At 56.1% G+C, this 22,048-nt stretch overlaps 1 protein-coding gene across 10 annotated transcripts in view; it reads left to right on the forward strand.

The window, feature by feature from the left end:
- The window catches only part of MPRIP (myosin phosphatase Rho interacting protein), a 133,264-nt gene that overhangs the window by 83,923 nt on the left and 27,293 nt on the right, over positions 1-22,048 (forward strand). For 4 of the 10 annotated variants that reach the window (XM_081029120.1, XM_081029115.1, XM_081029123.1 and 1 more), the window contains exons 6-14: positions 1,762-1,972; positions 3,100-3,259; positions 7,725-7,866; positions 8,671-8,784; positions 10,238-10,294; positions 11,542-11,610; positions 14,583-14,672; positions 18,110-18,219; positions 21,225-21,783. In XM_081029120.1, the coding sequence (XP_080885246.1) occupies positions 1,762-1,972; positions 3,100-3,259; positions 7,725-7,866; positions 8,671-8,784; positions 10,238-10,294; positions 11,542-11,610; positions 14,583-14,672; positions 18,110-18,219; positions 21,225-21,783 (1,512 nt within the window). Of the gene's footprint in view, positions 1-1,761; positions 1,973-3,099; positions 3,614-7,724; positions 7,867-8,670; positions 8,785-10,237; positions 10,295-11,541; positions 11,611-14,582; positions 14,673-18,109; positions 18,220-21,224; positions 21,784-22,048 lie in introns of all 10 variants that reach the window. The other 6 variants (XM_081029118.1, XM_081029117.1, XM_081029116.1 and 3 more) reach the window with 4 other exon arrangements.

Genomic DNA, 22,048 nt, shown 5'->3' on the forward strand with positions numbered 1-22,048 from the left:
TTTCTGCTTTAGAGAAGTGTTGCCACCAGGGCTTGCAGTGAGGGCAGTATAGTATGCTGCCTGGAGGGATAGGTAGCCCTGGAGCTGGGTCTCCTTGGGCCACTGTTGGAGCCTTCAGGAAACGGTCAGAAACCACCCGTTTTCTTCCAAGAGGTCCGCTTCATCCAAGGGTCAGCGCTCTCGGGAATCTCCAGCCTGGGAGAGGGGTCGGCTGGCAGCTCTGACACAATGGAAGGTCATGTGTGTCTTGAGTCTGTGTCCTGCTTTGATCCTTCCCTCAAGACCTGGAATCTTTGCAAAGCTAAGCAAAGCTTTGGACCCGGCTAAGTGCCCATCTTCTCATATTGGGAAGTGTGGTGCCTTGGCTTCTCGATGAGCCCTGCAGGATATCCCTCCAAGGCAAAGCTTCACCCCCATCCTGGGCCTTTCTCCTGCTCAGGGGCCTCTGGGCGTGCGAAGCACCTGGAGGAGCCCCACTTTTCCCCTTGCACTGGCTGTGCAAGCGTGGGTGTGACACCTCTCTCTGCCTGCGTAGCGGGTTGGTGAGGATTGGATAGTGCAGTGCCTGAGCCCAGCACGTGGCTGTTAATGAAGAGACCCAGTGGTGACACTGGGTCTGCGTGCGCACACATAACCTGTCAGCTACAATCCTCGCAAGGGCTCCAAGGGCTAAGGTAGGTTTCTAAAAATGTGGCTCGACCACCAGGATGGGAGTGGGCAGGTGGACATTTGTACATTGTTCTCCCACAGTTTGTGGAAGACAGTTAAGATGTACCTCACCCTTGAAAGGGCCCAGAGCCACCTAGCTCCCTAGGCAGCTGACATCCAGGACCTGGGGCTGAATACGGCTTGTGCCTGGGGTATACACTGGCGCTGCAGGGCAGCTGGGCTTCCCAGCCACACCCTGGTGTGGGTACTAGTTCGCAGTGTTGAGGAAAGCTTGTCCACGTCTCTGGGATTGGACTCCCTGTGTCTAAGTGCCTCCCGCACGAATGCTCCTTCCCTTGGAGCTCCACCAGCTGTGACCTGGGAGAGAGGGAATCGAGACTGTTCCCATCTGGGCTGCAGGCTCCCGTCCAGCTTGTGCAGGTGGGTGGGCAGGAGGGCGATTGAGGATTTGAGTGGCATGTAGCTTTGTATCTGATGACTCTTCACAGTGTTACAGATGTTCCAGTTTACCATCCTAGGACCAAAACTGGGAGAATAGGTGAGGCCAAGGGCTGGTCCTCGCGTGGATGCTATGCGAACACACGCTTACCACCCACCCCAGTGGGCCCGTCTTGATGGGATGCTCTCCCCTCACTCCGTCCCCGCTCCCTTTACTCATGTCCTAAGCACCTAGAAGTCTGGGAATGACAGACCCTAAGCCACCACTTGTGATCTCCCCTTTAATACTGCGCCACTGCTCTGGCCAGTTTGGTATCGGGGCTCCTAGCAGAAACCCCAATCCTTTGCTCCATGCATTTGCCAAATATAGCCTGACGCCCCTGGGACCAGGCCCTTTAGGGGTGCTGGCTGGAGCTGCAGAGGAAAGGCTATAGGGCCATCCAGAAGGAGCATGTACACCTTCAGGGAATTCTGGGTCCCTGAAGCTGGATACTTGATGGTGTCCCCAGAGCCAGAAGCCAGGCCCTAGCTCGGGCTGTGTGCGTCTGTGTGCAGACACTGCTCTCTCCCCCAGGAGCCAGGGCGTCTGTGCGCAGACACTGCTCTCTCCCCCAGGAGCCAGACCTTCTGTGCAGACACTGCTCTCTCCCCCAGGAGCCAGGCCCAGCCAAAGTGGCCGTGACCAGCAGCAGCAGCAGCATCCCCAGTGCTGAGAAAGTCCCGACCACCAAGTCTACACTCTGGCAGGAAGAAATGAGGGTGAAGGAGCAGCCAGATGGGAGCAGCCTGAGTCCGGTTCAGAGCCCCAGCCAGAGCCAGCCTCCTTCCAGCGCCCTGAGGGAGCCTGGGCTGGAGGGCAAGGATGGTAAGCGGCGGCCTGCTTGGCTCCAGGACCCACCCTCGTCACAACACGAACAGTCTTCCATCCCTACAGAGCTGGCACAGGGGCTCAGTCGGGGCCCTGCACAGCCCGGTCATGAGCCCCCAGCCTCCGGCCCCTCGCCTTCTGTGTCCAGTAGCCCTGGGCAGGGCCTGGCCTAGTGTGGGATTGGGTTCCCTGGGCTCTGACCTTGGCCCTGGGGTCCTGTCTGTGAAGGAGGCCGGCACCTGCTCTGTGAGTCCCAGGCAGGTGTTGTGAGAGGCCCAGCACTCTGTAATGAGGGCTGCTTCCTGTCCACTCTGACTGCTTTGTCTTCATGGCCTGGTGAACCCCGGAAGTCCCCTGAGAACAGCTGTAGGTAGGGTGGTCTTGTCCTTCTCACCTTTCCATCCTGCTAGGCCCCTCGGTGAAGGAGGGGAAAAGGGTACCAGAGAGGAAATGGTTGGCATCACCATACTTTCTCCACTTAGGCTGAGCAGAAGCAGGGCCGTGGGCTCTGCCTCCCTCATCCAGGCCCTTGAAGGCTGCGCAAGACACAGGCTGGCTTTTCCCCTTTCTATTTTGTGTAGACCATTAAAGACAAGTGGACAATTGGGGCTGACGCAGCTCGTTCAGGCCAAACGAGCTCTGGGCACTAGCTGCTGGCAGCACAGAAAGGAGGTGCTGCTCTTCTGCTTGCGACCTCTCCTGGTCCCCAGTAGGGGGGGTGGCAAATCCTAGTTTGGTAGCACACACCCACCCATGTGTAAAATCATTCACGCCTCTGATTTCTGTTCAGGTCCTCTGCCCCTTCCCTCCCCAGAATGTACTAGAAGACTAAATAGCTAGTTGGCTGTTGGGACATCTTTTGGGGGGATGGGTCCTGCTCTCCCAGCTGAGCCCCCAGACTAGAAGTGGAGGGACCCCCAACAGTCTGGCCAAGAGACAGCCAGGTTGAGGGAGAGAAGTATGAGACACAGTGGGAAGGAGATTTCATTCCCGTCCTGTGTCATCACATTGCCTTTGGAGACGAAGGCGGACACAAGGCCCTATTTGGATCTGTGGGCTTAAAACAGCCCCAGGAACCAAAGGTGACTTTGGCTCAGTGCGTCTCTGTACTCCGCCTCTTCCAGAGGAAGGTGCTATGAGCAGCGACCGCATGGACTGTGGCCGGAAAGTCCGGGTGGAGAGTGGCTACTTCTCCCTGGAGAAGACCAAGCAGGACTTGAAGGCCCAGGAGCAGCAGCTGCCCCCGCCGGTGTCCCCTCCCAGCCCCAGCACCCCCAACAACAGGTACAGTGGCCCCGGACCGCCCTCCCAGGAGCTTGGCCATCCCCTTCCTTCCCCAGGTCCTCGAGCCCCCTGCCAAACGGTCTGCTGCAGCTTCCTCGGCCCCCTGGACGTGGCCAGCCGGCCCCCCACCCACATGGACTGCAGCAGCCCTGGGGGGCAGGGAGCAGAGAGACTGGGGCGCACGTGTGCCTTCAAAGCCAGCAGGCAGTATGCCGCCCTGGCCGACGTCCCTAAGGCCATCAGGATCTGCCATCGAGAAGCCTTCCAGGTGGAGAGAAGGCGGCTGGAGCGTAAGACTCGGGCCCGGAGCCCTGGCAGGGAAGAGGTGGCCCGCCTGTTTGGCAACGAGCGGAGGTAAGGAGGGGATCAGAGGGCTGAACGCGTGTGCACACAGGCGCTCCCCCACCCTCTAGGCTCTGGCCTCCACGCATTTTCTCCCTTCTGCCCTCACACATGGATTGTGTTCCGTACTCTTACACACCCCTCTCACGTTCCCTCTCCTCCTGCCCTCATACCACACACACGTGTTCCCTAAGCTTTGTGGTCAGAGCATGTGGGGAACCTTTCCCTCTTGACCCTGCACTCTGCTTCCAGAACACAGCCTCTGGTGGTGAGAGTGTAGCATCTCTGGGTACCCAGAGGCCTCTACCAGCCAGCTGCTCCCTATGGGGCCTCCTAGCACTGGGACCTTAGGGGCCTGGGGGAGTCTCAGCTGCCTGGGCCTTGTGTAGCTGGCGCAGTTCTGTTCTCTGGGGAATGGGAGGCAGGGAAACCGCAGAGATGCAAGGTGGCAGAAGCGCTCCTTGCCCAGCTGTGGGGGAAGGCTGTGGAAGCGCAGGGAAAGGGGCCATGCCCAGGAAGGCCACGGCCCTGGAAGCTGCTCGGTGCGGCATCTCCCTGTGCGAGCTGCGCTGAGATGCGAAATGGGGAGGCGGGGCGGGGTCACATGTCCTGGGTGGAGAGGAGCTTTGGGCGGGGGGTGTAGGACAAGGGTCAGGGACCGAGGTGTGGAACTGACTCTGGTCTGAGGAGAACAGGGCTCTGCCCTTGCCTTCTCTTGTTCCCCTGACCCTGCACTCCCCAGGGAGCTGAGGGAAGAGTGGGTTCCATCTCTGAGGCCTCCGAGCCCTGAGCACCCAAGTGCCCTCCGCTAAGAGCTTCCAGCCTGAGTCTGTAGACAGAGCCTGCGTCTCTCAGTTTGCCTGACAACAGGCTCTCACCCAGATGACCCAGAGGCTGCTGTGGGGTCACAGATCTCCATAAACCATTTGAGAATTCATATGTACATTTTTCCAGGGGGAAAAATGCATGGTTTTCATTAGGTTCCCAAAGAAGTTTGCTTTCTGAGAAGGAGGTTCAGGCGTAAATTCCAAAAGTGTTGGCAGTTCCCTCAGCACCTCACCAAAGCCTAACTGAAGCTCTGAGTTGGGGCATGCTCTGAGTGGGGACAGACCAGGGTGCCAGTAGGCTCCCCTCAAGGGACTGGCTGGGAATACGGTGCCTTTCTCTTGTGCTCCCTTCTTTTTTTAACACCCACCCACTCTCCCACACGTCCCAGGTGGAAAGGATCCGTGGACCTGTGAGTTCACCTGCAGATAAAGACAAGGTGCCCAGAGTTGTTAGTCTTGAAAAGAGAAGAAAACAGAATGTTCTGATTCCGAGAGAAAGAGAGGGAAGCTGAGCTGTTGCCTTAGAGCTGTCCCTCCAGGCAGCTGGCTAGCTTCTGTTCCGTTAGTAGCCCCGCGAGCTGCCGGCATCGCCACCCCCAGTGTGCAGATACAGAGATAGGGGAGCCGAATCCAGGGGACTCTTCAAGGGAACAGCCTGGAGCAGTGGGGCCGCGCCCTTCCCTGGGAAAGCCCTGGGACCTGGGACTGGGCCGCGGCTGTCCTTTACGTGATGAAAGAAACCTCTAAGTGGAGGGACTTGCCAGACACTGAAAAGGCCTGCAGCCGGGGTGGGGAAGCTGCATGCTGGCCGCCAGGCAGCTGCGTGTTGCGAAGGTCCCTGTGCGGCGGCCATGCCCTGGTTTAGCAGCAGACCACAGAATTAACATTCAGCACACCTGCTTGGCTTTGAACTTTTTCTTGTCTAATGGCCTTGGGTAGATGGCATCTCTGGGGCTTTGCTTTCTGCATGCTCTTTGCCACCATGGGGATGGGTTTTCACCTGGTGTGGGCACCCCTGGGACCCACCGGTCTGCATCCTAACACTGTAACGTCACTTTCTTACTGACCTAATGCCATCTAGCTGGCTGCTGTCCCCTCCTGAGGCCTGCTCTCTGGTCCCGAGTAGCCGCCCTGTGCTTGATTGGATTCCTGTGTCCTGGTTGAGTAGAGCAGGACCCCACACTGGCAGGTGGTTGGCCACAGCTACCCAGAGTGAGCCAGGCCTGCCCAGGAGCCAGGCTGGGGGGTGACAGGTTGGTTTCCTGGAAAGCCATGGCCTTGAAGCAGTGGGCCGACCAGCTCTGCTCTTCAGACTTGCTCCAGAGCCTTTAAAACATTTCTCAGATGGTGAGTTGCTCAGCTAGCGTGGGGAGGCCCTGGCCCTTGTTAGACTGTGGTTTACTGACCCCAGGGCCAGTTCCCGTGTGGTCCTGCCAGCCCCCTGGCTGGGAACCTGGAGAGGTCGCGGAGCAGAGTCAGAGCGCCTCCTTTCTGTGCTGTCAGCAAGCCCAGAGAGGTGTTTGTGGTCACACGTGCAGTCCTGCAAGGGAACCAGATTCAAAACTTCCCACTTTGCAAAGTAAATATGGCTGACCTAACCGAAGGCCCCTCTGTGTGGAGAGGCCGCAGCAGTGCCACTTTCCTCTTCTCTCAGCTCACTCCCCTTCACAGCCCTGGCAGACCTGCAGCATGCGATTCGCATGTAACTTGGCCAGGCGCTGTTCCTCACTGCCTTCCTGGGGCTTCCTAGGCCCGGGGCTCAGTGGGGGTGGGGGGGTCTCATCCAGCAAGTGGTGGCACCGAGGCCTAGGAGTGGCCTGGAACCTTGTCCAAACCTCAGCAGGACATCGGGCGCAGGGCGGTCCTCCACCCTGCCAGGCTGAGCACGTGCACGAGCTCCCGTGGTTCCAGGAACTCCTGCCTCTGCCACAGCTTTCTGCGCTCAGACGCACGCCCTCCCCTGCTGCCCTCCCTCCGCTGCCCTGCACTGCTAATTCTGGCAGGCTGGCCTGGGAACGAGTTCTGTTCCTAGAGAAGACTGCAGAAGCTTCGTGCACCCACGTTTCTTGTGGAAGCACAGGGAGGAGTAGAGCACAGGCGCCCCGAGGGGTCTGCCCTTGGTAGTAAGCCTTCCTTGATGAAGAAAATTGAAGGGACCCATTTTTACTGCTCAGCCTCCCTGGAAAACGGCGAGTCACGGGGGCAACTGGGGCAGCTTTTGAGCCCGTTTCCTTGCTCCTTCCTTATAGTTAGATTTTAGTTTTCTGAGCTCAGACGCCTTCACTTGCTTCCCCTCAACTCACTACCACGTGTACAAAATGCAAGTAAAACCCTCCCTGAAAGGCAGCTTCAGGACACTTGCCTGGATCTCCCTGAGGGAGGACAGGCCACGGGTCCCGTGCTGCGCTGATGGCTGAGACCTGGCCCCCGCCCCCCCACAGGCCTCCCTGCCCACCCCCCCCCATGATGACGCCCCGTGACTCAGACAAGCACTGTCTCCCTTCAGTGATCACCTTGGGTTTTGTTTCTTTAGTTCTTTGCATAATTTTGATTTACCATTATTTGATTTTAAAAAGCAGTTCTTTTCTGTTTATTCATTTTCCAGCCTTATTTTCTTCCAGGTCTTGCTCCTCTTCACCTTCTCCTGCTGTGTCGCTGTGTGACGTTACTCGCCCTTCCTCCGCCTGCTTCGCTCCCATCTCAGCTCCGTCTCCAGCCATAGATGGCCTGATGATGCCGCCGGCCCTTTCCCACGAAATCAACTTGCTTTGTTTTTGTTTTAATTGGTTTTTGATTCTTTTTACTGTTGGCAGAAACGATGTTAATTCATGGGCCTTTTTCTTGCTAAATTTTGGGCATTCTGGGTGGGGGCTTCATCATGATCTGCTAGGAATTCGATGAGGATGGAGCTGTCTCCAAGGTGGTGGTTGTCTTCCAATCCTGTGTGTGGCTCAGGAAAGGATGCCCAGTGATGAGCTGTGTGATTGCTGAGTGTGTCCTCGCAGGAGACAATGCAGGCAGTTCCGGTATCGGGGTGGGAGGGTGTGGGCAGGCCTGGCAGAAGGCAAGGCCCTTGCCTGTGAGCTGCTGCCTGCCCGGGAGAGGGAGCTCAGGGAGGGGTGTCAGAGGTGAAGTGGCCACATGTGCTGTGTGCACAGCCTGCACACCCTGTGGGAGGCCGGGATGGGCCAGGCCTAGGGGTGTTGGCTGAAGGAACCTTCTGCGACGAGACCAGGCCCACCTCTGGCTGTGGGGGGACCCTGTCTTCCCCAGCAGCTTCATGTCCTTTTTTGCAGGAGGTCCCAGGTAATTGAGAAATTTGAGGCCTTGGACATTGAGAAGGCAGAGCACATGGAGACCAACTTGTCAGCCGGGCCCTCACCATCAGGTGACACTCGCCAGGGCCGCAGTGAGAAGAGAGCATTCCCCAGGAAGCGGGTGAGCACCGGGAGCTGAGCGGTGCCTTGTGGGGCCAGCTGGGGCACAATGCGCCCTGGCCAAGGCCCCCAGCACGCACCCAGACGTGCTCTGCTGGGCTTCCCACTCTCCTTCCGTAGTCGTCTGCTTGGGTCTCTCATCTCATTTTCCAGTTAGTGAACTTATTAAGGACAAAGCTTGTCTTCTCTATCTTCCTATCAGAATTTCACCACCTCTGCTAAAGGCTGTTCTAACGAGCTTTAGATCCAGGGTGGTAACTAGAGCCTCTCTCTTCCTTCTCAGGCGGCTGAGCCGCAAGGCTTAGCACCTTCCTTCCTCTTTCTTTGACTGGTGACGACCATAGCCCTCACTGGTCTCCTCAGTCCACAAGGTAGACTCCACGTCCAGTGCTCTCCCGGGCAGCCCGCCCGCCTCTTGTGGCCTTGCTGTGTGCAGTCTCGTCTTCCTCCCCACTTTCTCTCTGGGCTTCTGAGGTGCCCTGCTGCTCCGCTCGCAGCCACAGAGCTCAGGGCTCTTCCTCCTGTGGCCCCAAGAAGCAAGGGGTGGGGCGGGAGCAGAGAATGACTGTGGCTGGTGCATCTGAAAGACGAGGCTGCTCTAAATCATAGCCAGGGCGTCTCAGAACCCACTTCCGGAGGTAGAGTGGCAGGCGCTGGATGGGAGTCCGGGATGCAGGCTCCTCTCCCTGCCTAGCAGAGATGGAGCAGTCCTGTCACTTGGGAACAGGCCCCTGCCGTCCTGACCTCCCACAGCTCCCTGCCAGAGGGGACGCTTGTACTGACTGGCGGCTGCTCTCTGCCACAGGACCTCCCCAGCGAAGCCCCCACAGCTCCTCTCCCGGACGCCTCGGCCTCCCCCCTGTCTCCACACCGAAGAGCCAAGTCACTGGACAGGAGGTCCACGGAGTCCTCCCTGACGGTGAGCCCAGGCGCCCATGTACTGAGGCTGGAGGTGCTGCTCCTGCCGCTTCTGTCCCTTGAGGTCGTTGCCTGCTTCTGTCCGTGCTTCTGCGCTGGCTGTCCTCTGTGCACAGGCCCTCGCGTCTGTGCGTGGGAAGCAGCTGCTCTGTTTCTGACCTTTTTCTGGGCCACGTGGGCAACCTGGGCTCTGAGGCCCCCCGTGGAAAAGGCTACCTGGCCAAGGCAGCAGACTCCTGACTCCAGGCATCAGTGCCATAGCAGAGAACCTCTCTTCTCATTTGGGTGTTCGTTTCTGTGACATTTTGGAGGCAGGAGGAGCACTTGCCCTGTTCATGGGGTTTTCCTCGCAGAGAGAGAACAGGCCTTTCTCCAGGTCGTTTGAACTGCAGCAGTGCTGTGGTCAGGGGAGTCCAGGCGGCACCATTGCTCCCGCCAGGCGCCTTGGGGGTGAAAGACAGCCGCTTGCATTGTGACCTGTGGCTCCTTTCTGCTTTATCTGCAGCCTTCTGGGGAGCCCAGGGTTGGTGCCACCTCCCCCCTGACAGGGGAGAGGAGCTGCCAGCCAGACGGCCAGGAAACCGCAGAACAACGAATTTCTTACCTGGGGAAAGTCTGGCTTTCCTTGAGTTCTGGGTTTTGCTCAAGCGTTTGGAGCAGAGGCTCCCAGAACTGCTGTCTCTGGCATTGTCCTGCCATGTCACACGTCTCAGTCCTTGGAATACAAAAAGATACCACAGCCCATTTCTGGTCAAGATGGCTGTAGAAAAATAGAGAGCAGGTGGGCTGAGGAGAGGCTGATCATGGCTCTCGGGCAGCAGCCTTCTGGGTATCCAGATGCAGGAGGGCCTGGCAGGGCTAGCACCCCATTCGGGCCCTGCTGGGGTCCCGCATCCCCAGCTTTCCTGTCTGCTGTCCTGGTTTGCTCCTTGTAGGAAAATGGAGACTGAAGTTCATCCTGGTACAAATGAGTGTCCTGAGGGTCTTGGTAGAGTTGCTTCTGTGTCTTGCTCAATACCAGACATGGTCTCTACTCCTTGGTCTTCTGCTCTGTCTTTCTCTCTGTCTTCCTGTGGCTTCTGCAAGAACCTCTGAATTCTCCTCTTAGCCATCACTGCAGACCTTCCCCTTCACGTAGGTGACTCTCTGTTCAGGCCGTTCTTCCCTGCCTGCCGGGCAGACGGAGCAATGGCTTGTCTCAGCGCGCTCACAAGGCAGTGGGGCTGAGCTCTCCCCTTCCCAAAAGCCTGCCCAGCCCAGCGTCTGCTTCCCCCAGGGTGCGCGTGCCCCCACTGGGGTGCAAGGCCATCAGGCCTGTCTGGCCGCTGAGGAACCCCATGTCCTGGTGCCTGCCTCATCCGGACAGAAATGCCTGCTCTGTGAGTCACCCTGTGCCCATGACGGCGATTCCACAGTGCTTTCCTCTGAACTGTTCTTTTTTTCTCCTTTCTCAGCCTGACCTGCTGAATTTCAAGAAAGGCTGGCTGACCAAGCAGTACGAAGATGGCCAGGTCAGTGTGCAGAGCTGCTGTGTGGCTTCTGAGGGGTTGGGGAGCAGGTATGAGGCCAAGATGGCCTTTGCGCCCGCAGGCCTGTGAGCACTGGCTGTCCCTCACTCCCGCACACCCCCTGGTCTCATGGACACGGACTGTGGCCCAGACCCCTCTCCTTGGAGAAGTGGGGGTTCGTAGCCCCCACCCCCATTTCTGCAGTAGGGAGTGCCAGTGTGATAGGTTACTCTCCTGCGTCCCGCGGGAATCTCGGCCTCAGGCTGCAGGGATATCCTCCATCACTAGTTCCCCACCTGCTGATCTTTCCTGAAAGTTCCCTGAGAGCTCAGGCTTCCCAGGGACAGGGAAAGCCTCTGGTTGTCGGGTTGGCTTGTGTTTGTATGCTAGGCAGCCAAGTAGACAGCTGAGGGCGGTAGGTCTGTCAGAAACACCAGCTCAGCTGTGGTCCCGGGAGGGCCAGTGTGGGACATTCTTACCGTCAGACTCAAGCAGGAAGTCATTGGCAGCTGGACCTTTCAGCCGCACCTTGACCCTAGTTGGGGCTAGAAGCCTAGACCTCCAAGGACGCATGAAGAGGAGCTGCGCGCTCTTACCACGAGGCCCCTAAACCCCGCCCGCCCATTGCCTGCCTGCTTCCTGAGCGCTGTGCCGAAATGTCCTCATTCTCTCTCCTCTGTCAGCCCTCCTGGCCTGGCCTAAAGACTCAGGTCTCCTTCCTTGCTATTCGCAGTGAAGACTTGGGAAACTGGCTGGTTGGTTTGTTCCTGCTAGCTGTGGGTATATGCCTGGTTACATATATTTGCGTACCTCTGGTTAACGAGCCAGTGGCTGTGGCTCGCAGGTGGCCTCCTTAGGCTTGAGATGCCTTTCTCACAGCCACCTTTGAGCTCTGAGGGCCCAGCCCCCTGTCTGCAGCCTCGAGCTGAGACTGACGACTGCAGGACATGGGTCACTAGCCACACCACGTGGGTTACAGAGAGCCTGCAGCCCGTGGCCTGCCCCAGCTCTCCCTGCTGCCTTGTCATTGGGGAACCGAGGCTTAACAAGCACCCTAAGATCATGCACGTGGCTCCTGCAGCCTGAGCAGAGTCGTATGTGTGTATCTGCCCCTTGTGGGAGGGGCCGCCTGGCCTCTGCTTTACCTGTGCTCTGGGAGGTGTCCCCCGGCCCCGAGTCTGGCATGAATCACCTTGGAGCAATACATATGCTGCATGGTAGTTGGGTCTGTCTTTTCCCTTCTGTTTTAGTGGAAGAAACACTGGTTTGTCCTTGCTGATCAAAGCCTGAGGTACTACAGGGATTCGGTGGCTGAGGAGGTGAGTATCTTGGCTTTTCCTGCATTGTGGGAACCAACCAGTGGCTGTGGCTTGCAGGTGGCCTGAGGGGTGCCAGTGGCGTCTGGGCTTTTCCCCCATTGTGGAGACCGCTGAGGGGTGCAGGCAGCATCGGGGGGCCCTCCGTCTGTGCAGGGTGTCTGTGTTGCCGTCTTCCATTTCCCAGTCCAGATGTTGGGGGTTCTGAGCTCAGGGCAGCTGCTTCTTACCCAGGGTGTTGGGGGCTTTGGAGGCACCGCTCTCAGCACCTGGGTGCTGTGTGTTAAGCGGCTCTCCTTTTGTCTGTTCTTTGAAAAACACGGAAAGATGTCTTATTTTAAAACTCAGGATGAGCAGTTTTGTTTTTCTGCAAAGGGATTTTGTGGTAAATTGAGACTTAAAGAACTGAGCTAAATCTTGTCCCTTATGTTCTGGACAAGAGTGGGTGTGGCAGAGGAGCTTGGTTGGCCCGGCCGACAGTCCTGATTCCATGGTCGGGGGGGCTCTTAGATTTGCTTACCTACACAAAATCATCTCTGTGAGCAGTTTAGCATGTCTGTGTAGCTAAGCTTCCCCTTGCAATTCCACTCCAGGAATCCTTCAGATATACACATAGAAAAAGATCCATGTCCCAGGTTAGGCGTTCTGCACCGTTATAATAGCAGGAAATGGAAAAGATCCTAAATAGCTATCATTAGGGGGCAGGTTATATATGTTTGATAGCCCGAACCTGAAATAAAACTAAGTCCTTTGTGGACTGCAGAAGGGTAGTGGTGTTACAAGGGAGGCAGGTGTGCACTAGTGTGGGTGCAGGTGCCTGGTCGGCGTACAGGAGCACGCGTGAGTGTGGGCTGTGTGTGCACAGAGCAGTCCTTCTTGGAGGTGGGCTGCAGACTGCTGGAGACACTTTCAGGGGGCCGGGATACTCAAAGTTATTGTTATAAAACGAAGATGCTGTTTGCTTTTTTTCACTGTATTCACATTTGCACTCATGGCCAAGGAAGTGGTGAGTGAAACTCTTGGTTCCCTAAGCCCAGTGACAGGCTGCCACAGATGGCCAGCGGTCACGTTCTGCACTGCCACACACTCCCGATGGTAAAGAAAGGGCCTTGATGGAACAGTCAGAGTGACTCTTTGTAGCCGTCTTTTTCGTATTTTGTGATTTGAAATGGGGAGTCCACGGTCTGGTGGGGAAGCGTGTCTGCCCTGTCCGCACTGCTCACTGAACTAGCAGCTTCTCCTTGCTGCAGCTCCATGTTTACTTGAAAGAACTGAGGCAAACCCCTCATTCACTTTGGGTGTTAGCAGACGTTTTCTTGAAAATGAACCAAGTGAGCCTATTCCTTCTAGGAAAACAACTGACAGGATTTGTTGCCAGTGATAGAAGATGAGCTTTTCAGCAAAAATTGGAACCTGGGAAAACTTGTATTCACCATCATGAACTTGACAGAACTTCCCTTTATTTGTAGACAGACTCTCCTGACCAAATATGTGATGATGCTAACAACTGTGACGTTGCTTCTTCTATAATGAGATGTGTCAACATCTGGAAGATGCGCATAGCTCACTGTCTTCCGCATGACCAGTACCTCCTGTTACACAGGCGTGCAGGGGGAAAAGATTCAGTCAATGCGTAGCGTAAAACCATGGATTTTAATGGGCCCGAGTACAGAAAGTCCCTCGATAGGATTTCAGATTTTACTTTGTACTTAACCTTTAAGGAACTACCACTTAGCAGAGATGTATAGCCACAGTTATCTGAAAAGACTATTAAAATACATCTCCCTTTTTTGTTCCAGCCCCATATCTCTGTAAGGCCAGACTATCTTCATGATTCAACCAAAACAATATATCTATCAGACTGAATGCAGAAACAGATATGACAAGCTAGACATTAAAGAGATTAGTAATAATTGGAAACAATACCACTCTTAACACTGATTTTTTTAAATAATATTTTTATTAAAAAACGAAATGGGCTTATTTGTATTCTTAAGTGAGTAAATGTTTAAATTATTTTTCTGTTTTTTTTTTTAAATTTTTTTATTAGGGAATATTGGGGAACAGTGTATTTTTCCAGGACCCATCGCCTCCAACTCAAGTCGTCGTTTTCAGTCTAGTTGTGGAGGGCACAGCTCACTGGCCCATATGGGAATCGAACCGGCGACCTTGGTGTTAAGAGCACTGCGCTCTAACCAACTGAGCCAACTGGCCGCCCGATGTTTAAATTATTTTCAGTTTAGTTTCTCATATAGTAAATATCAATAGATAAAGCTCACATAAAAACATAACATAAAAACTCTTTGGGATCCTCAGTGTTTATGTGTAAAGAAGTTCCGACATTTGCACATTTGAGAACCACCAGCATGGATATCTCGGGTAGGAGACACATAGGAAAATGGCAGATTGACACTCCGTGGAGTGTAGGGAGGCAGCACCCTTCCTGTCAGGGTACATGCCCATGAAGAATAAGGCCCACACACAGTCATGGGAATTTGTGCAGCTAGTACTGACTTCTGTCCTAAATCTCTTCTTAATTAAATTTATTGGAGTGAGAGTGGTTAATAAAATTATATAGGTTTCAAGCATACAGTTCTGTAACACGTCATTTATATACTACCTTGTGTGTTCACCAACAAAAAAACAAACAATCCAATTTAAAAATGGGAAGAGGACCTGACCAGACACTTCTCCCAAGAAGACGTACAAATGGCCAACAGATACATGAAATGATTCTCAACTTCACTAGCTATTGGAGAAATAAAAACCACAATGAGATATCGTCTCACCCCAGTCAGAATGGCTATCATCAACAAGACAAATAGTAACAAGTGTTGGAGAGGCTGTGGAGAAAAAGGAACCCTCATACACTGTTGGTGGGAATGCAGACTGGTGCAGCCGCTACGGAAGGCAGTGTGGAGGTTCTTCAAAAACTATTTCTAAATGTTTTATGGTCTTCTCATTTCTCTCTGCAGGCAGCTGACTTGGATGGGGAAATTGACTTGTCTACGTGTTATGATGTCACAGAGTATCCTGTCCAGAGAAATTATGGCTTTCAGATACACGTGAGCACAGAGGTGGAGTTTGGAGACCGGCTTGGTACAGAGGTTGGGGCATAGGCTTCAGCAGCTGGATCTAAGATCCTGGTTTCGTAGGCCAGGGACACTTGTGGGCAGGACTGACGTCACATGCTGGGTCAGCATGCACTTTCCCAGCAGAGTTGGTGCCTTATCTCGTGCCTTCCTCTGTCCTGTGGCACCTGACACCCCCCCCCCCCAATTTGTGATCTGAGCAGAATATTAGACATTAGCATCTTTCAAGATTGTTTAGAAGCTTTTTGTTACTGAAGGTTGGTTTTTTTTTCATGCTGGAGTTTGGGACAGTTGGAAGGATGTGAGGGATAGGGGATAAGAATGAAAGTTGATTTTTAAAATCTCATAGTACTAGGTTTTTATTCACTTACTCTTTCATTTGTTCATTCAGTCTTGAATTTGAAAGTTCATGAAAGTCTTTTTCCCCACAATCTTATGAGGGACTCGGATAAGCAAGGTCTTGCCCTTGCCCTTGAAAATATAATCTTGTTAGATAAAGAAGACAATTCTCAGTGGCCATGTCATTAAAGTTGGTGGCTTGAAGGCTACCTGGAGTTAGTTAGCCAGGCTCAAGGTTAGGGCAGGGTCCCCTGACTGCCACATGTGCCCTCACTCTGACACCAAAACTATCCTCAAGCTCAAGAATTAGCCACAACGAGTCACAGAGCACAGGGAAGGACCATACTTACAATTGTGGTTTGCTGTAGCAGGACATAAATCAGAACCAGCCAGAGGAAGAGATGCCTGGAGACCAACTGAGAGGCTCCTAAGTACAAACTTCCGTGTCCTCAGGGACATGTTACCTTCCCAGTGTCGCTGTGTGGTGGCCCAGAGCTTCCTGCCCAGGAAGCTTGCCCAGGCCCAGTGTCCAGAATTTTTATTGAGGTTTCATAACTGTCATGACAGATTGAATCATGGCCATGTGTTCGAACACAATCTCCAGCCCCGCTCCCACCGCAGCCCACCCACTTCAGGCTGGCCTTTCGTGGCCAGCCCCCACCCTGAATAACAAGGTTTCAGAGGTTACTTCCCACGAGCCGAGACAAAGACCAGACCTCTTCTTGGCCAAAGCCAATTATTTCCTCACAAGGCCTCGTGAGTGTGATGCAGGGAACCCCTGACAGCCAGGCTGGGCCCTGGGACTTGGCTGCTCGCGGAGGGCTAGAGCCCCAGTGGGTCACCTTACACAGGGGCTTCCCTTCAGCACTTTGGGCTCGGAGACTAAGCAGTATCACTGGACGCAGAGTAGGCCAGGCACACTGACACTGACTCGTGCTAGCAACACTTAAAGGAGAAGGAGGTTCAGACTCCAAACCCAGCATGTTCGTCATAAGGAGAAAGGCACCTGCCAGCCCGCTGGGCTGCTGCTCATGGCACTCGCCCTATGTGGGGGGCACGTCATAGCTGAGGTTGCGCAGACGGCCTGGCGCCAGGCCCAGGCGTGAGTTGCAGGACCTCAGGCTCCCAGCTGCCCCCCTGTGATGCTCTTCTGCCCCTGGTCCCTGCAGGGGGAACACACATGCTCAATGAGGGAAATCATCCTCGTCTCCACGGATAGCGTTGGAGACAGTGACGCCTTCTGGTTTCTGGGCCCCACGCTGAATCCTCCCTCACCCTTACCTCCCCATCTCAAAGAGCAGGTCTCCCTGGGCAGGGCGTCCTGAGCTAAGAAGCGGCTCATCACTGAGCAAGTTACGACTTCACTGTTGTCGGGTCCGGACCAGCCGTTTGCTCTCCTTGTTATCTCCGCCATCAGTCTGAGCCTCTCCACCCCCGGGGCGGGGGCTCCTCCCCAGTCCTGATGCTTGTCCATGAAGGGTGTAGGGCAGGTCCTGCAGGGTTCTCAGCCCAGGGAGCTGGAGAGTCTTCACAGACAAGGCTGGAGGAGTGAGTGTGCAGTGTCCCCAGCCCAGCCACCATACCTAGTGGCACCTATGAAGGAGCTGAGTGCAGAAGCCAGGCAGTGGCAGCACTGTGGGAACCCTGAGGGTCGGGGCGAAAGTCGGTCTTGTCCTGAGGTTGTGGAAAGCACTGGAACGTGCTGGAAGACACGACACCTCCCACAGGGCATACAGGCGGTTAGAAAGGCGAAGGGGAGGCAGGCGGCCACGCAGCGGGTACAATGCTGGTGGGCAGCAAAGAGCGGCCGAGGCGCTGTGAACCTCAGCTGACTGAGATCAGCTGAAAACACACGCAGTCTGGGAGGAGAGAAGGCAGAGGTCCCGCCATGAGTGTGAGCGAGTCTTGGGGCCACAAGGGGCCAGCACTTGCAGGGAGCTCGGAGACCGTGCCCACAGCCTAGGTGCACAGCAAGGGAAAACCAAAGGAGCCGTGGGCTGGGGGCCGTCTGGGGCTGGTGGTGGCCCAGTCCGAGCTGTGCTGTGCAGCACCCTACGCCGGCACCTGGTTTCTCATGTTTTGGCCTCTGACCACACCAGTACCCATCCCAGAACCATCTTTGCTGGTATCTCAGGAGTTTGTTTCTGAGTAGCCTGAGCATCTTAAAGAACAGGACTGACACCCTCCCTTCTGGGAGCCCCTGGGAGCCCATAGGTGCAGAAGCAGGGAAATGTACCCCACGAAGACTGCCACCCGCGTTTCCCTGCCCTTCTCAGGTGATGGCGGAGCAGGGCCTTGGGGGTGAAGGGACCACGACCCAGAGGCCAGCCTTTACTCCCCACCCTTGCTGGCCATATGGCTCCCCGCCCCTCGTGTCTGTGCATGCCTCCCCACTGCACACGTGCTCCTCTGATCCCCCCCTAGCTCACCCGAGTCGGGGGTCTAGGGATTGTCCTAGAAGTGCTCCCCTGCCTCCTCTGTCACCTCCACCACTGCCTTAATTCTAGTCACCTAGACGACTGCCAAGCTGCCCAGCAGACGTCCCGCTGCCGCTCAGCCTGTCACACGCGGGTCCCAGCCCGCCTGGCCTGCCCTGTGCCTGCCACTGTCCTCCCCCTCTGCGTCAGATGAGCGTGCCATGGCCCTGGGCCTGGGCGCGCACTGTTCCCCCCGCAAGGGACATGCACCCCTTCTCCATCCACCTGCCAACCCTCCTCACTCCGCAGGGCCCAGCTCAGCCCCACTGTGCTGTGGGCACTTCCTTTCCCACTGCTCCCCCCGTGCTCTGTTCTCTTTCCCCCCAGTCTGTGAGTTCTTTCCAGAGCAGGACGCGTCGCCCTTGTCAATACACAGTATGCTTGCTGGATCCGACAGGGAGATTCCCAAGGCAGCCACTGCCCTGAAAGCAAATCAGTGTCCACAGCTTTGCTTTTTCTTTGGCTCGCCAGGCCTTGTTTGTCCCAAGGGGGCGTACATTGTGCTCCTAAGGTGGCCGCAGTCCTCCCTGCGGGACTTCCTTTGGGGGTCGGGAGGGGACAGTGGTCCCTGATAACACCTTATTTTTTGTGTAGACGAAGGAGGGCGAGTTCACCCTCTCTGCCATGACATCGGGAATCCGGCGGAATTGGATCCAGACCATCATGAAGCACGTCCACCCAAGCTCTGCCCCGGATGTGACGAGGTAAAGCAGTGGGGTGCCCGAGGAAGCCGCCTTCCCCAGTGGCCAGTGCCTCATCCTTTATAGGCCCTCTGGGACCTGAGCTCTGCGCCTGGCCCAGCACAGCCATCCTCTCCTTTCTCCCACCACTGGCTCGTCTCTGCTCATTGTCCTTTTGACTTCCTGGTTTTCTGCCTCAGGTTGCCTTTCTCCTTAAAGCCTGGTGGGCGAGCCACTGTCAGAGCTGAACGTAGTGGAAGAAGCTCCCTCTGACTGGCGGCTGTGCTTGGCTGGGTGGGGGTGGCCCTGGAGGCCCTTCCCAGGCCACCATGGCATTTCTTTCCGCCACACTGTGACAGCTGGTGGATTTCTGCAACCAGGAAAAGCCCTAAAACGCATGGTGCTGGAGCCTAAGTTGAAAAACTGTTTTCCCCACAGTAACACTGTGGTTCATGTGTCCGTGATGCACTGCGTGCCCTCCTCCTCCAGCCCTGAAGGTCACAAACCTGCTGGTTTTCCTTTAGAAGAGAGGACACAGTTCCAGCGTGTGGAGCTGGTTCTGGGATGCCCAGAACTTGGCTGCCCTCACTCACCTCAAGGCTTCAGAGCCTTCACCTGTGCCCAGAGCCTCCCTGAGGACCCTTCAGGACATGTAGTTTGACTCCTCAAGTGTATTCTTCACTGGAGGTCACCTCGGGTCAACCCTCTGCCCAGCGTGGCGCCTTGGCAGCCCTGGGCACCGCGTCTCTGTCAAGTTCTCGTCGTCTTCCTAGTGACACTGCATCTCTGTGAGCGAGAAGGAAGGAGAGGAACCCAAAAGAACGTTTCTTGAGTTCTTTCCTGTGTTTATTGGCTTCATTTGTTCATGACTTCATTTATTAAACTACCAGTTGGCTGTTCCTGAGTCGGTAAGACCAGGAGGTGGCTCTTGGGTGTCCTGTTAGGACAGATGGCTTGTTCGTTAGTGGGGGGCCTCCTGTGTGCATGGATGCAGGAGGTGCTCCCGCCGCTGTGGGGCTGTGTCCCCTGGCGGCCTCAGCGGTCGCCCCCCGCCACTCCCCGTTTCAGGAGCAGAGGCCAAAGCCTTACAAGCCCGACGCTTTCTGAGCACTTCCAGGTGCCCCACAGCAAACAGGAAAGGCACTTGGGGCTTCTCTGCTGAGGCTGCTGCGTGGCCTCCGGGAGGCGGGGTAGCATGGACAGTGGACGTGCAAGGGCCGGGTGGCCTCCAGGCCTGTCCTGGCCACTGGCACTGACCTGCCCACCGTGTCCCAGCCAGCCCTGGCCGTTCAGCTGAGACCTGGCCCTGTGCACCGGGTTGAGGATTCGGCTGGGGGAAGTCAGCTTTGGGCTGTCTCAGGGCAGGTGTGTGGCTTTGCCCTTAGAACGAATGCAAAGGACACACCGGGCACACTTGTGTGCCCACCTGGCTCAGGAGTGGCCCCGCCCAGGCTGGCATGCATACTTCCCTTGCGTGCTCGGGCGTCGGCCCCGTGGGCCGTGGGCTCCCAGGGACCAGGCATTTTGTCTCTATAGGGAGGTTGATGTAACAGTCGTCTTTTTCATTATACTTTAGTTCAGAATTAGTGGAGTGATTTGTTTCCCCAATTTGTTTCCAGCCTTTGTGCTCATTCGATGTGGGCTTTTAGAGTTTGAGGGAAATACAGACTTTTTTAGTGCTACAATGCCAAGGCCCAAGAACATGTTAGAAACAGAGGCGAACGTCAGAGGTGCCAGGTCAGGCCCGCCTCTGTAGGCCCCTTGAGTCTGATGGGGAGTTGTAGGGGCTTCCTCGTGAGCGGCTGCAGGGGTCCCAGGAGGAGACTGGTGGGTCCTGCGTGGCTGCTCACCCTGCTTTCCATGTTTGTAAGCCGGATCCAGCTCTCAGTGCAGTGGCATCACAAGGTCCGTCCTGGAGAATTTTTATTCAAATGCATATGGTCTTAAATTGAAACTGTAGATCCTACCATCTGAAAGCACTTTGTTTTTTACTAGTTAGCTGCCGGGACAGGTGGCCCCAGGGGCTGATGGCAAACCTGTTCTATTTTCCTTGGGTGTCTCTCTCTGGGTCCTTTGTCTTGGGCCCCCATTTAAACACAGGAGCTACCTGGAGCCCCCTGCTGGCCTTCGCAAACCCAGGGCTTCCTCCTCTCTGCTGGGGGCGCTGTGCTTGTGTGGGACCAGAGGTCACTGCTTAGGCTACAGGTCTCAGGGGCTTATCCAAAGCGCCTGGGGCGCCTGCTCACACCGCCATGACTGATGCCCCGCCCCAGCCTTGCCCAGGAGGGGTCCCCTTCAGGAATCTTTGCTTTGGGGCAAATTGGGAAAAGGCATGTACTCACTGTTGGGCTGGCAGAAGGACCCTTGAGTGTCCTGCTCTCCACCTGTCAAGTGGGCCACTGCATGGCCTGGGCCCGTGGGTGCCACCTGGGCCGTCCATCTCACTTCTCCACAGGTGGTCTGGGGCCTGTCACTCTGATTCATTGATCACACCAGCCACCAGGGTCATTTTCTTAAAACACCGACCTTGTCACTTCCCTGCTTATTAAAAAACCTTTGATCCCTTCCAGGACACGGCCGGTCTCGTTTATTCTGTCCCCACTGCCCAGTACACGCATGCCTCGAGGGTTGGCTGCCCTCATGGAGCTTTGGATGGTGGCCGTGCCCAGTGCAGCTTGATGGGCCCTGGGCCTGGGCTCTCAGTGGGGTGGGGGCTCCCTGTGCTGCGTCATCCTGGCCACAGGGACATTATGACGCTTCCCTATAGCATCTCTTCAGTTAGAGGACTTTCCTAATATCCTGCTGGAAACCTCTAGGCCATCTTTGGCTCTTTCTCTCCCGTCCCCACTCAGAACCTGGTTTGGCTTTTCCAAGGAAAAGACAGCAGTGTCCTTTCTTCCCACGTCCTAAGGGAGCTGCAGCAGAGATAGAAAAGGGAACGTGGGAAAGCAGTGGAGCTGGGGCCCTCTGTGGGAGTGAGTGCATGTCACCAGGAGCCACACCTGACGCTGTTTGCCCCCTACCCCCAGCTCGCTGCCAGAGGAGAAGAACCGGAGCAGCTCCTTTGAGACCTGCCTGAGGCCAAGTGACAAGCAAGAGGCGGAGCCCGGGGAGCCGGACCCTGAGCAGAAGAGGAGCCGGGCTAGGGAGAGAAGGCGGGAGGGACGCTCCAAGACGTTTGACTGGGCTGAATTCCGCCCCCTGCAGCAGGCCCTGGCTCAGGAGAGGGCCAGCACGTCAGGCTCTCCCGACGCCCGCCCCGAAGGGGAGCCAGGGGAGCTGGAGCGCGAGCGTGCGCGCAGGCGGGAAGAACGCCGCAAGCGCTTTGGGGTGCTCGATGCTGTAGACAGCCCAGGCACTGAGGACGCGGCCCTGCGGATGGAGGTCGACCGGAGCCCGGGGCTGCCCATGACCCCCGACCTGAAGACACAGAACGTCCACGTGGAAATCGAGCAACGGTGGCATCAGGTGGAGACCACTCCTCTCCGGGAAGAAAAGCAGGTGCCCATTGCCCCCCTGCACCTGTCCTCTGAGGATGGAAGTGACCGGCTCTCCACTCATGAGCTGACCTCTCTGCTGGAGAAGGAGGTAATGGCCGAGGCGGTCACGGGCAGACAGATGGGTGGGTTCCATGCAGTAGCCTTCCCTGAGCGCTCTGTGCCCAGCGATGGCCTGAGTGGTTCAGCTCATGACACGGAGCCGTGGTCCCTCCCCTCAGGGTCTGGCAGACAGAGAATTCTGATCCTTAGAGTACAGGGCAGGCACTGAAAGATGAAGGGAGCCAGCTTGTGCAGGGAGGCAGGAAGGGGCGCCAGGCCTTTCCAGAAGGACAGAGGAGTTGGCCGAGTGGCAG

This window comes from Rhinolophus hipposideros (assembly GCF_964194185.1).
Source record: "Rhinolophus hipposideros genome assembly, chromosome: 20".
NCBI lineage: Eukaryota > Metazoa > Chordata > Mammalia > Chiroptera > Rhinolophidae > Rhinolophus > Rhinolophus hipposideros.